This window comes from Ascaphus truei, chromosome 8 (genome assembly GCF_040206685.1).
Source record: "Ascaphus truei isolate aAscTru1 chromosome 8, aAscTru1.hap1, whole genome shotgun sequence".
Taxonomy (NCBI): domain Eukaryota; kingdom Metazoa; phylum Chordata; class Amphibia; order Anura; family Ascaphidae; genus Ascaphus; species Ascaphus truei.
The window spans coordinates 18,338,411-18,349,338 of NC_134490.1; the positions used below are offsets into that span (position 1 = coordinate 18,338,411).

At 41.9% G+C, this 10,928-nt stretch overlaps 1 protein-coding gene across 14 annotated transcripts in view; it reads right to left on the reverse strand.

Moving 5' to 3' along the window:
- Positions 1-10,928, reverse strand: part of CAMK2G (calcium/calmodulin dependent protein kinase II gamma) — a 77,311-nt gene that overhangs the window by 20,587 nt on the left and 45,796 nt on the right. For 8 of the 14 annotated variants that reach the window (XM_075610663.1, XM_075610660.1, XM_075610655.1 and 5 more), the window contains one exon: positions 10,318-10,358. In XM_075610663.1, coding sequence (XP_075466778.1) covers positions 10,318-10,358 — 41 coding nt within the window. Of the gene's footprint in view, positions 1-882; positions 916-10,317; positions 10,359-10,928 lie in introns of all 14 variants that reach the window. The other 6 variants (XM_075610661.1, XM_075610656.1, XM_075610652.1 and 3 more) reach the window with 1 other exon arrangement.

Genomic DNA, 10,928 nt, shown 5'->3' on the forward strand with positions numbered 1-10,928 from the left:
CACGTGAAGGTGAATGCTACTTGTGTTTTGAAGCACTGAGCCATTTGAAGAAAAAATACTTGCAACATTTAGTGAAAACGGTTCAGATTGGCTTCATATTTATGCTGCCTATTTAATTGTGGTGCAAGTCAAGGCTGTGCCACTGATCAATTAGATTAAAGCTCACAGGCACTAGAATACAACGAAAAGACTATCTGATACACTGAACATTGAGGCCAGCAGAAGTCTGATTGGCTAACACTAATCATGGATGATCCCCTTAGCCTACTTCCCCATTTAATTGACCTGACAGCTCTGTTTCAGCCATCTGTCCCCTAAAGTTGGTGTGATTTTTTTGGGGGGTTCTATGGCTTTCATTTATTATATTTTTAACTGAGAAACACCCTTAGTGACAGAGCCGTGCAAGACGTTGCAGGCCATTCTGGCACGGAATGGGTTATTGGTACCCAACACTTAAACAGCAATTGATTCTCACTTACTGGGATTGCAGGAAACCCAATCACCGCATATAAGAAAGGTTCAGCTAACCTTCTTAATCTTATATAAGATGAGCTCCCGCGCCCGCCCCTCCCTTCCTGCAGTATTGCCACACTGCCTCCATGCCATCATGATATTCCAGTCCAGTTCTGGCTGTTGATGTTTCCCCCCCCCCTCCCCGCTTTCCATAGAAATGCAGGAGCATTGTGAACTGGAATGCACTGGGAGTAGAATTAGAAGACAGGGACTGGATTGAGTTCTCATGGTGACATGGAGTTAGGTTGGCAGCACTGTGTCTGCCGAAACATGCAGAAGACGGTGATGGATGCAAGCAGCACATGCATGGCATGGGGATGAAGAGGTGAGCAATGCAGTGACGCAAGGCAGCAGAGGAGTGGTGCTCACCATTAAATGCACACTGGAACTTGACTTCCGTTTCTGGACAGAACAGTCAGAAGGAAGGGGGGGGGAGAGAAAGAGAGAGACCGACAGAGAGAAGGAAAAAGGGGATATGGTAATAAAAAGAATAAGAACAGACAACCGTAGACCACGTTAGTGAGGCGAGAGAGAGAGAGAGAGAGAGAGAGAAAGGGGAGTCGATCCCAGGAGGGAGCAGAAAAACAAGCAAACAATCAAATCCAAAAACAAAGAAGAGACAAAACAATAAGCGCAGCAAAATTTCAGGCGTTTTCCACCCACTGGCTGTCCAGGTATCAAAATCCCAAGCAGACCCTTTTTACATAAAATCAACACGGCAGGTTAGGCAAGTGTGTGTGATAGACCTACTTAAAGTCCTATTTGTCTGACGGAAGAAAAGTTTTAAAGGGGTACAAGGTAGTCTATTGACAAGTCTACACACTCCTCCTATATGTGGTGGTACAGAAGATCGAATCAAGACTATTATATTATACGATAAAATAAAAACCGAATAGACGATAACTTTCTGTGGCTAACGAAATCCGTTAATTTGTGCGAGCTTTCGAGATACACTGATCTCTTCTTCCGGCGGTGTTACAATGGATAAAGCAAGAAAGGTTTTTTTTACTTAAAAACAGTGCATCCTGGAATGTATCTGTGACTGAAGCTTATCCCTCCCCCTGTGCAGTATGCGATTTATGACTTAAGGATATATATATACACACACACACACACACACACACACACACACACACACACACACACACACACACACACACACACACACACACACACACACACATAATACTGAGTTAAGTTATGGTGAGTAAAAAAAGTGACAAAAACCCTCCACAGGAAAGCAAATATGCAAATATAACTGTATGCTCATCTGCATGTCTTAGGCAGGTCTGCAACCCCGCCTTTCCCCATTATCACCCAGCATACAGCACTTCCACTGCAGCAAGGGATTCTGGGAAATGACATGCAAATGAGCACACAATGTCACTTTTTGCCTCAATAACCATTTTTAACATGGTTCCCTATAGGCTTAAGCTTGCTGCATGGTCACAGCTTTGAGCACAGCCAGGGTTAAGGTGCATACCCAGAAAACCACCCACAGACAGCCGTTTCGACCTTGATGGGTCTCATCAGTGTGGGGTTGATTTTACTGGGAATGCAACCCTGGCTGTGCTCAAAGCTGTGACCATGCAGCAAGCTTAAGCCTATAGGGAAAAATGTTAAAAATGGTTATTGAGGCAAAAAGTGACACTGTGTGCTCATTTGCATGTCATTTCCCAGAATCCCTTGCTGCAGTGGAAGTGCTGTATGCTGGGTGATAATGGGGAAAGGCGGGGTTGCAGACCTGCCTAAGACATGCAGATGAGCATACAGTTATATTTGCATATATATATATATATATATATATATATATATATATACACATATATAACACATATATATACACGTACATACACAAACTATGGGTACAACTATAGTTGTTAAGTCTATCTTTACTGAATACTTAGCAGATAATCGGTATTATACAGAACAAACAGCCTCATCATTTTTAAGGTGGTTGATGTTTAGATACCCTCCTCTTACCACCTAATCACTGGGGAAAAAATAAAAGGATGCTGCTCTTAGACTCCTTGTCATATTTTGACAACTTGGAAGAGGTCCCACATTACACACAGCTTAGGCATGTAACCAAGAAGGAATATTATTACATTTACACTCATCCTTCTCACCAATGGGGCTTTAAAGGACTGTGCAGAGTGTATTTAAAGACGGCCAAGTGGTCACAGCGTGAAGCAGATCTGACAGCGTGAAGCAGATCTGAACTGCACAATCTAACAGAAGGTTTCAGTGAAGAGTTGTAAACCCCATGGCAGCCACATGGGCCTGCAATGCCAGTTTAACTCTGAGAGGGTTAAACAGCCTTTTATATAGACCCTTCCACCAATGGGAAATCCCAAGTGTGGCCTCTAAAGTTTAAGGCCAGATATCACTGTGGAAGAACAGCTACTCCATGTCACTGTTATAAAGTGAAGAAGCCAGGACCTCTCATGTGGTGACGAAGTAATATTGCTGAAATGAATATACTGTTGAAATTACTGAAAAGGACCGGGGGAGTTTATGGAGAGGATATTGTGCGGAATCCATCTGGTCTTTGTGTGTGTTCTATGTCAGTATGTGTGTTGATGCAAGAATGAACTTTGCTCCATAAGGGGGGATATAGACTGTGCCTTGTTGCTCAAACACTCCAGTGTTTTGGTCAGCTAAAAGAACCAGTTTAGGTTAGATGTTTTGATCTTTGGAGTCAGCCTGGGATAGATAAGAAGACCTGTAACTTAATTGGTTTAGAAGAGGATTATCCCCTCGTGTACAGGGAATGCTGTGACGTGATGTCATTATATTCTGCCTAGTAACCTATGTTAAACAAAGGAATCTAAAATGTATTTAAAGCCTGCTCGGGCCCTCCCCTGGCAGTGTCTCTAATGGACAACTTTCGTGTATGATCATACTCTGTGCTGTACGAGCAGGCAATAAACTACTCATTATCAAATGAACCCGTGTTTGTGAGTTTGCAAACATCAACCGTGGACTAGAACAGAAAGACTCCATGCACATCAGACAACACCAGCAATTTAATATAGTCTTAATTCTGAAGTGTTAACCAGACCAAGAAAGAAGTGAATTATCTGTACACACAGACAGCACTTAACCCAACATCATCTTATCAAGACATACCAATTAACAGATATGAGTGCAGACAATTGCCAAACTGCCACGGCCAGTAATATTATATACAATTATCCAGTAGTTCAATGCAGAGACTGATAAAGTTACACACCATCTTGGAAACATGTACTGTATGTAACTTGCACTGTAGTGAAAACACATGGCTAAGTGACACATTGAATACAGTGTTTAAATGGGTTTTAAGAAATGTTTCCAAGTTTAGCAAACACCGGCCATACACCGAGCCTTGTAAATATTGGAATCAAGCTTCACAGAATATACAGCCCACACTGTTTTTTTTATTTATGGTTATGATTAGTAACTCGGATCTAGTTGAAAAGCAAATGCAGCAGCATTTCCAAAGTTGCAGCTTACTATTAAAGCAGTGTAGTATTGCCAATACATCAATATGTCTCAAAATCAGAAACCTACTAGATGATTTCACAATAAAGGATGTGACGTAAAATAGGACTGGCAAAGTAGGATTAACTAAAAGCCCAGCATCTTTGCAGGCATAACTGCATGGTGCTAAATAATCCAATATACAAAGTACTTCCTAAAATTGTGACCTCAACACCTCGGTTCCATCTAGGTTTTTTCTCCCTATGTGCAAAGGAGGAGCAGGTGGGGGTCGTTGGAACTGACCCGCGTTAATTTCTGCTCCGGGGACCACCTGCTTCCCAAGATACTTACAAACGAAGGTGCCCCCTGGTAATTATGCCAGGCCGTTTAATTGCTACCTTAATTAGCATCATTTATGTTCAACTTTTATATCCAGATTTACAGAATAGATGAAAAATTATTATTCTCTTTGCATACACCAAACGCTGAAATTATTATTCTTGCCATTTCCATGATGAACAATATAGATGCTCTAAGATAGGGGTGGGCAACTCCAGCCCTCAAGGGCCACCAACAGGTCAGGTTTTCAGGATATCTCTGCTTCAGCACTGGTGGCTCAATTAAAGACTGAGCTACTGATTGAGCCACCTGTGCTGAAGCAGGAATATCCTGAACACTTGACCTGTTGGTGGCCTTTGAGGATGGGAGCTGACCACCCCGGCTCTAAGGGGAATCCCTCCTTTAAGTTAAATACACAAAAGGTTTATTATTCACCGACAAAAACAAAACGATAGGGAGAGGGTGTGAATCTCCTGAAAGCAGGGGAACGGAAAACTATATTAACAACCTGTGCTCCTATTCTATTGACTCGTTTTGTATTTTTATCTACAAATATATGCAGTGGAAATGATCGGACAACAGAACGTTGGATAAACGTTTACGATAAACGGATTTTACCTTGTCAGAGTAAATGCACCTTCAATAATCAAAACCTTATGTCACAAATGTACCATGCTTTTTACCGTGGATTTAACACAAGCTACTCGCCAAAAGGTAAATCCATGGATACAGCTGCTCTGTTAAGTCTGTGACATAAGTAGCAGCCAGCAGATACAATCGTTACTTTTTAACACCGTAAAAGTACATGCCACAAAATATCACAGGGATTTAAGTCTTTTATTCAGAGCACTTCATAGAAATAATTTATTTATCAACATTGTTTTTAAGGTACAGTTATAACTGGTGCTTATTCTATCACAAGTTATTTAGGAAGTGACAGGTACAATCAGCCAAGTGATGCTAAAACAAAGTTGGGACCGAAGACATACACATCCATGCACAGAATAGCACTGCAAGCAGTAACACAAGCATGTTGTTCACCAAGGGGGCAGCATTATTTCACCAGTGAGCACACGGTGCAGGGGGAAGCAGGGTGTTTTATCAGAAGACAAATAGTGTTTTTGTGAAAAATTTATTTTTTAAAAATTAATAATTTAACTCGCCTCCCATCACTACATGTCCCACACCCACAGTCGCTCCTACCAAACATTGTGGCCAAGCACTGACATCTACTGCCCTTATTACCTCACCTGCTGTCTCTGCAAGTCTCCGAATATACAACTCAGATAGCAAGCTCCCCGGGGCAGGGATTTCCTAGCCTATTGTCTGACTTTACTGCGCTTATTGTATTATAATTCCCTGAACTGTATTGTGTTTGTAAAGCGCAAAGTACACTGTGGGCACTATATAAATAAAGATATATATATATATATATATATATATATATATATGTATCCTTGCCTGTACAACTGCAGTCAGTCTTACGCATCAACTCCTTACTGGTCTCTAATGAACACAAGTCACATTATATTTGTTATTGTGCATTCCCAGCCTACATTGGTAAAGCTAATAAACATGTTAAAGAATGAAACAATTAGAATGTATGGAATAGTGTGTGTTGTGTGGCAGAGTGCTTTCATTTGAATGCCACTCTGTCTAGTTAAATGGGACTGGGGGCTTTCAACTCGGCGGTGCTTTGCCCCTCCAGCAAACACAGGGATAAACCTGTTCAGTTCAGAGAGGTTGAGTGGAGACCTTTTCATTTTCTCGCTCGCTATCTCTTACTTGCGTCAGCCAGCCAGAGTTGTTATGGAAACAGACAAGGCACTTCTGGCAGGGAAACAGAAATCGCTGTCATTGAATAGGAATAAAAGGGCTTCCAGATATATATTTGCGAATTCAGGAGTAGGAAAATCAGATGAAAAGAATGTGAGCTGGAAACACCCCCCCTTCTCCCCCCCCAATCTGATACATTGCCTTTTCAGGCTGCGCTATTCCTCGGGGGGAGGGGAGAGTAATATGCAGCGCAAGTTCAAAGGATCAATTGTAATTCTTTTCTGCAGCGGCGGTGGCTGCTGCTGCAGAGAATCACCTGGTTTATGTTTCAGCCAGGCTAGCGCAAAAGTGTTTTAAAGCAAGATGGGAAGATAAAATCAGTGTATGTTGTCTGAGGCTCTCTGTGATGATAATAATAATAATAATAATAGTAATAATAGTAATAATAGTAATGGATGAAAGGTTAGTTCAGAGAATTCAGTTTAAATCCCAGTGTTGGTTTTTTTTTGTACCACTGGGCAAGTCACTTTATCTCCAAAAACAGATCGTAACAGATCTGCTGAGCAGGGGGACTCCTTGTGTCTGCAAAATGTGGTGTACACTATGCACCCCGTTAGCACCAATGTAAGCAAAATGCTATTGCACTGACTGCGCACAGCTCTTACAGAGTAGACTATAGTAAATAAAGCACTGACAGCATACACAGCAATAGAAAGTAGAATGCAACAAATAAGTCCTTGGAAGGGCTTAAAATCATACGCTTGGTGCCTCAGGGTCAGAGATAAGAAGTGACTTGCTCACGGTGATCAGCACATGATTAAAGGCAACTTCACTACCTTCAAAAGGTATGCAGAAGTTGTAACAAGTTATAATTAATACATGGTTACCAACATTTAAAGTGGTTGTAGAGGTGAATTGATTAAGGCGTCTGAGCTGTTTTCAGCAGGACTGGAGTTGGCCACCCCTGACACTCCCATAGGCCGTGCCTAAAGTGCCGTCGATGGCGACACAACGGGTGACGTAATCCGTCGCCACAGGCGAAAGTTATATTTCGCTGGGCGGTAGCGGCGCGGGTTTCCGGCCATTTGATTGGTTCAAGGGCCGTCACATGAGGCGACAGCCCTTGAAAAATCAAATTTTGCCGGCTACCAGTTTTCGCGATGGCGACTTCACTCTGTCTCAGTCGCGCTTACTATAAGCGCATGCGGCGGCGGCAATGCGTTTGTTTTCGGGCGACGTGGCGTTGCCGGCACTATAAGCGCGGCCTAAGGCAGAGCTCCTGTGTTAAAGCAGCAATCCCAACTGCTGGGCGTTCTTTGGGGGGGAGAAATGGATTTTAACCCTACTATTTTCACCTCAGGGAATCCCCTGGCTCCCGATAGGGAAACAAAATTGCGATCAAACCACGGGACAATAGGAATCTGTAACAGATGACAGTGTGGCTTCCTAGTAAATGATTGCGCGCCGCCATCTTTAAAAAGCAGGAAGTGCACCGGCACTAAAAACTATGAATGTCTGGAACCGGGGTCCCTAGAGAGGACTGCTGGCTTAAACTAGAATTGACTGCAGTCTCCAGGAAGATGAACGAGTAACTACATATTCATGACTATTAATATTTAATCTAATGTTAATGGCTGTTTATTATCTATCACAATAAAATAAATCTGCACACAACATTTGAACGGATTTATGTTTCACGACAAAATGAGAAACAGCGTGCTGATGGCGATTTACTGACCCTCGTTGTAACAAGTTCTCAAGTTCATAAGCGCAAGTTTCCAAAAGGTAAGTCATTTACAGTCCAAGAAGATCAATACACTGTGGATTCTACAGTATCATGGACATTGAAACAGTAATTACAAAGAATAGATGTCATGGGAGTTCCCATGCAGCTGTGACCCATGAGCACCATCCCGCTTTAAGGCTGAGGCCCCGGTGTCGGCGCTGCACGCGCGCCCGTCAGGCTGGCGGCGCGTGCAGCCGAGATCTCCGGTCTGCAGTGAGCTGCAGGGGGAAAGACGTGGCCTGCGGGGTGCGGCCATGACGTCACCCGGCAGGTTCACCCTTATTGGCTGAACCGCCGGGGGCGTGGTCAGCGCTCCATCACAAGTTGTGAACACAGATTTCCTGTCTTCAGAGAAATCTGGTCACGCCACGAGGCGGGCCAGGTGGGCAGCAGGCCCGGTCCCATTGAGGGGCAGCTCTCGTCCCTGCAGCGTACGCCATAGCGGGCGCTGCAGCAGGCACCTAGCCTAATGAAGAACTTCCACAGAGAGCAGGGTATTCATTTACGACCACTCAGATCTGCACACAGCACATTACAATACAGCTCGTCCTTCTTTGACTAAAAATAATTAGACGGGAAAGTCTCTCCTAGGACCAAAATTAACCAATGTCAGGGGCATAGTTAATGGGTTAAAGATAGGCAATTTACATATTAATTATTTTTAAACAAAAATGTTTTGTTTTACTTTTTAATATCTTTAACGTAACCAAATGCTTTGCAGGATTTTATTCCTAATCCATTTTATGATAAGTCTGTTTGTAAATTGTTGCATATACAGCTAAATTGTTGGTCCTGGCTGTTTTTCCCCTTTGTTACTGCTATAATAAGCCAAATAAAAGGAAAACAAAAATTATCACCAGAGAAGGTTAGAATTAAACAGAGCAAAATAAAAGAGACGTACAATATGCACTTTTACGCAGGAAACAAGTGAACATTTTACGTTAATGGTGACAATCTATTGATAACTTGTTTCCCTCTATGTATGACTGGACCTTTAAAGCTGCAGTTCAAGCAATATCTTATGTGTGTTTTTAAGAAAAAAATAATCAGTTCTGTGCTATGAGAAAATACTAAATTAAAAAAAACAACAACATTTTTTAAAGACGTCTTTAATGTATTCTAATGTAACAAGCATTTCTGTTTCTATAGAAACCATTTACAAAGTCACATCCCCTTCCTCTTCTGAAACAGGCTCTTGAGCCCTGCCCTCTCTCTAGCAGTGCACCAATTGTATCTAGAAACCTACCTGCCTGCCTGGTCACATGATCTTCCACACAGAACTTTGCATGCTGGGTACTCTCGTGCAGCCCTTACAGTGAAATAATTAACCCCAGATTCGGCGATCGATTACAGGAGAACAGATCGATCGGCAACTTAGCTAATCACTGGTCAGTGTGCAGATTGTATTGATGCACATATCGAATTTAAAAAATGACAAATTAAAAACGGCAGCATGAACTGCAGCTTTAATTGGCAAATGGTGACAGCATAAGACCCTCAACCAGGGAAGCACAGAGAGGAGGTCTGGACATCTTAGAAGAGAAGTTGGGAAAACTAACGCTCTAAAATTCCTCTATCCTCTGTAGACGTCTCAATCAGAAAAAAAACCCACAAAATCCATACATCAAGGTAAAACTATCCAAGACTAGTGAGGCTTCTATAAAATTCTGAAAAGTTAATGAATTAATCATTGAAATGACACTAGCGTCTTAAAGGATCGATGGTTTCCAGCATGATCCACAAGCTGCAGTTTATTTGCTTCATAAACAAAATAATGGATTTGAATAAACATAGAACAATGCCTTTATATTGGTATTCAGAGCACATGAAAATATACTTTTCACATGAAGGCATATTCTTAACAAGTCTGCTCCTACACATGAGAAAAGCAGCGGGTGCTGGAAGCCAAGCTCAAGAAAAATGCAGCGTTGTGTCCTCCCTCATGTCATTACTACACAGCATGAGATGGTATATTTGAGTATTTATTAGGTATAATAATAGTCAGCACGAGAAGGGCGTTGAGTACCACATTAAACTACTCCGTTATTGGAGGGATGAGGAGAAATAAGTTAGTGCCGGGTTTCTCAACTCCAGCCCGCAAGACCCCCCAACAGATCATCTTTCAGGATAACCCTGCTTCAGCACAGCTGGCTCAATCAGTGGCTCAGTTGAGCCACCTGTCTGGAAGCTGGGATATCCTTGAAACCTGCCCTGTTTGGGGGGGGGGGGGGGTCTTGAGGCCTGGTGTTGAGAACCCCCGAGTTAGTGTATTGCTGAAAGTCACACACATTGCACACCCAACCTTTTTCCATGGAAGTAAGTGTCTCTGGCTTTCCCCTAGGCATAATTTACTGATAAAAGCTTAAAAAATCAAAATAAATAATAATAATATTTAGTACTTTAAGACAGCAGAAATATGTCGTTTCTGCAGGGCTTACCTTAACGCCGTCTGTCTTCTTGTTTAACAGACTCTTGGTTGCTGAAATGAGAACAATGGAAGTGAGTGGTAATCTAAGACAATTGAATAATGCAATGACTTATCTGAGCACAACATGGTTTCTCCAATTTTATGATATCATTTTTGGTACATTCTCTGTGTTAATAAACAGGTGCAGGTGTAGGTGTGTGTGTGTGTGTGTGTGTGTGTGTGTGTGTGTGTGTGTGTGTGTGTGTGTGTGTGTGTGTGTGTGTGTGTGTGTGTGTGTGTGTGTGTGTGTGTGTATATATATATATATATATATATATATATATATATATATATTCAACAGTTTAGCACGCGCATGCACACACACACGCACAACAGTGGTCACAGATATTTCCCCTTTAAAATGTGGTCAGCTTTGAACCCTTAAAGAAGCAAATGAGATTCTTACAAGAATAGCAGTAGGCCAATTTCTTTAAAAAAAAATAATAAAAAAAAAATAATATATAATACTGTTGTTTTCCCCTTTGTAGAGTTGACAAAATAGCAGGTTCCTTGAATTAAATATGAACAGATAACATGTTACATCCCTTACTCAACAAAGCTGCTTATTTATTAAGCAGCTGG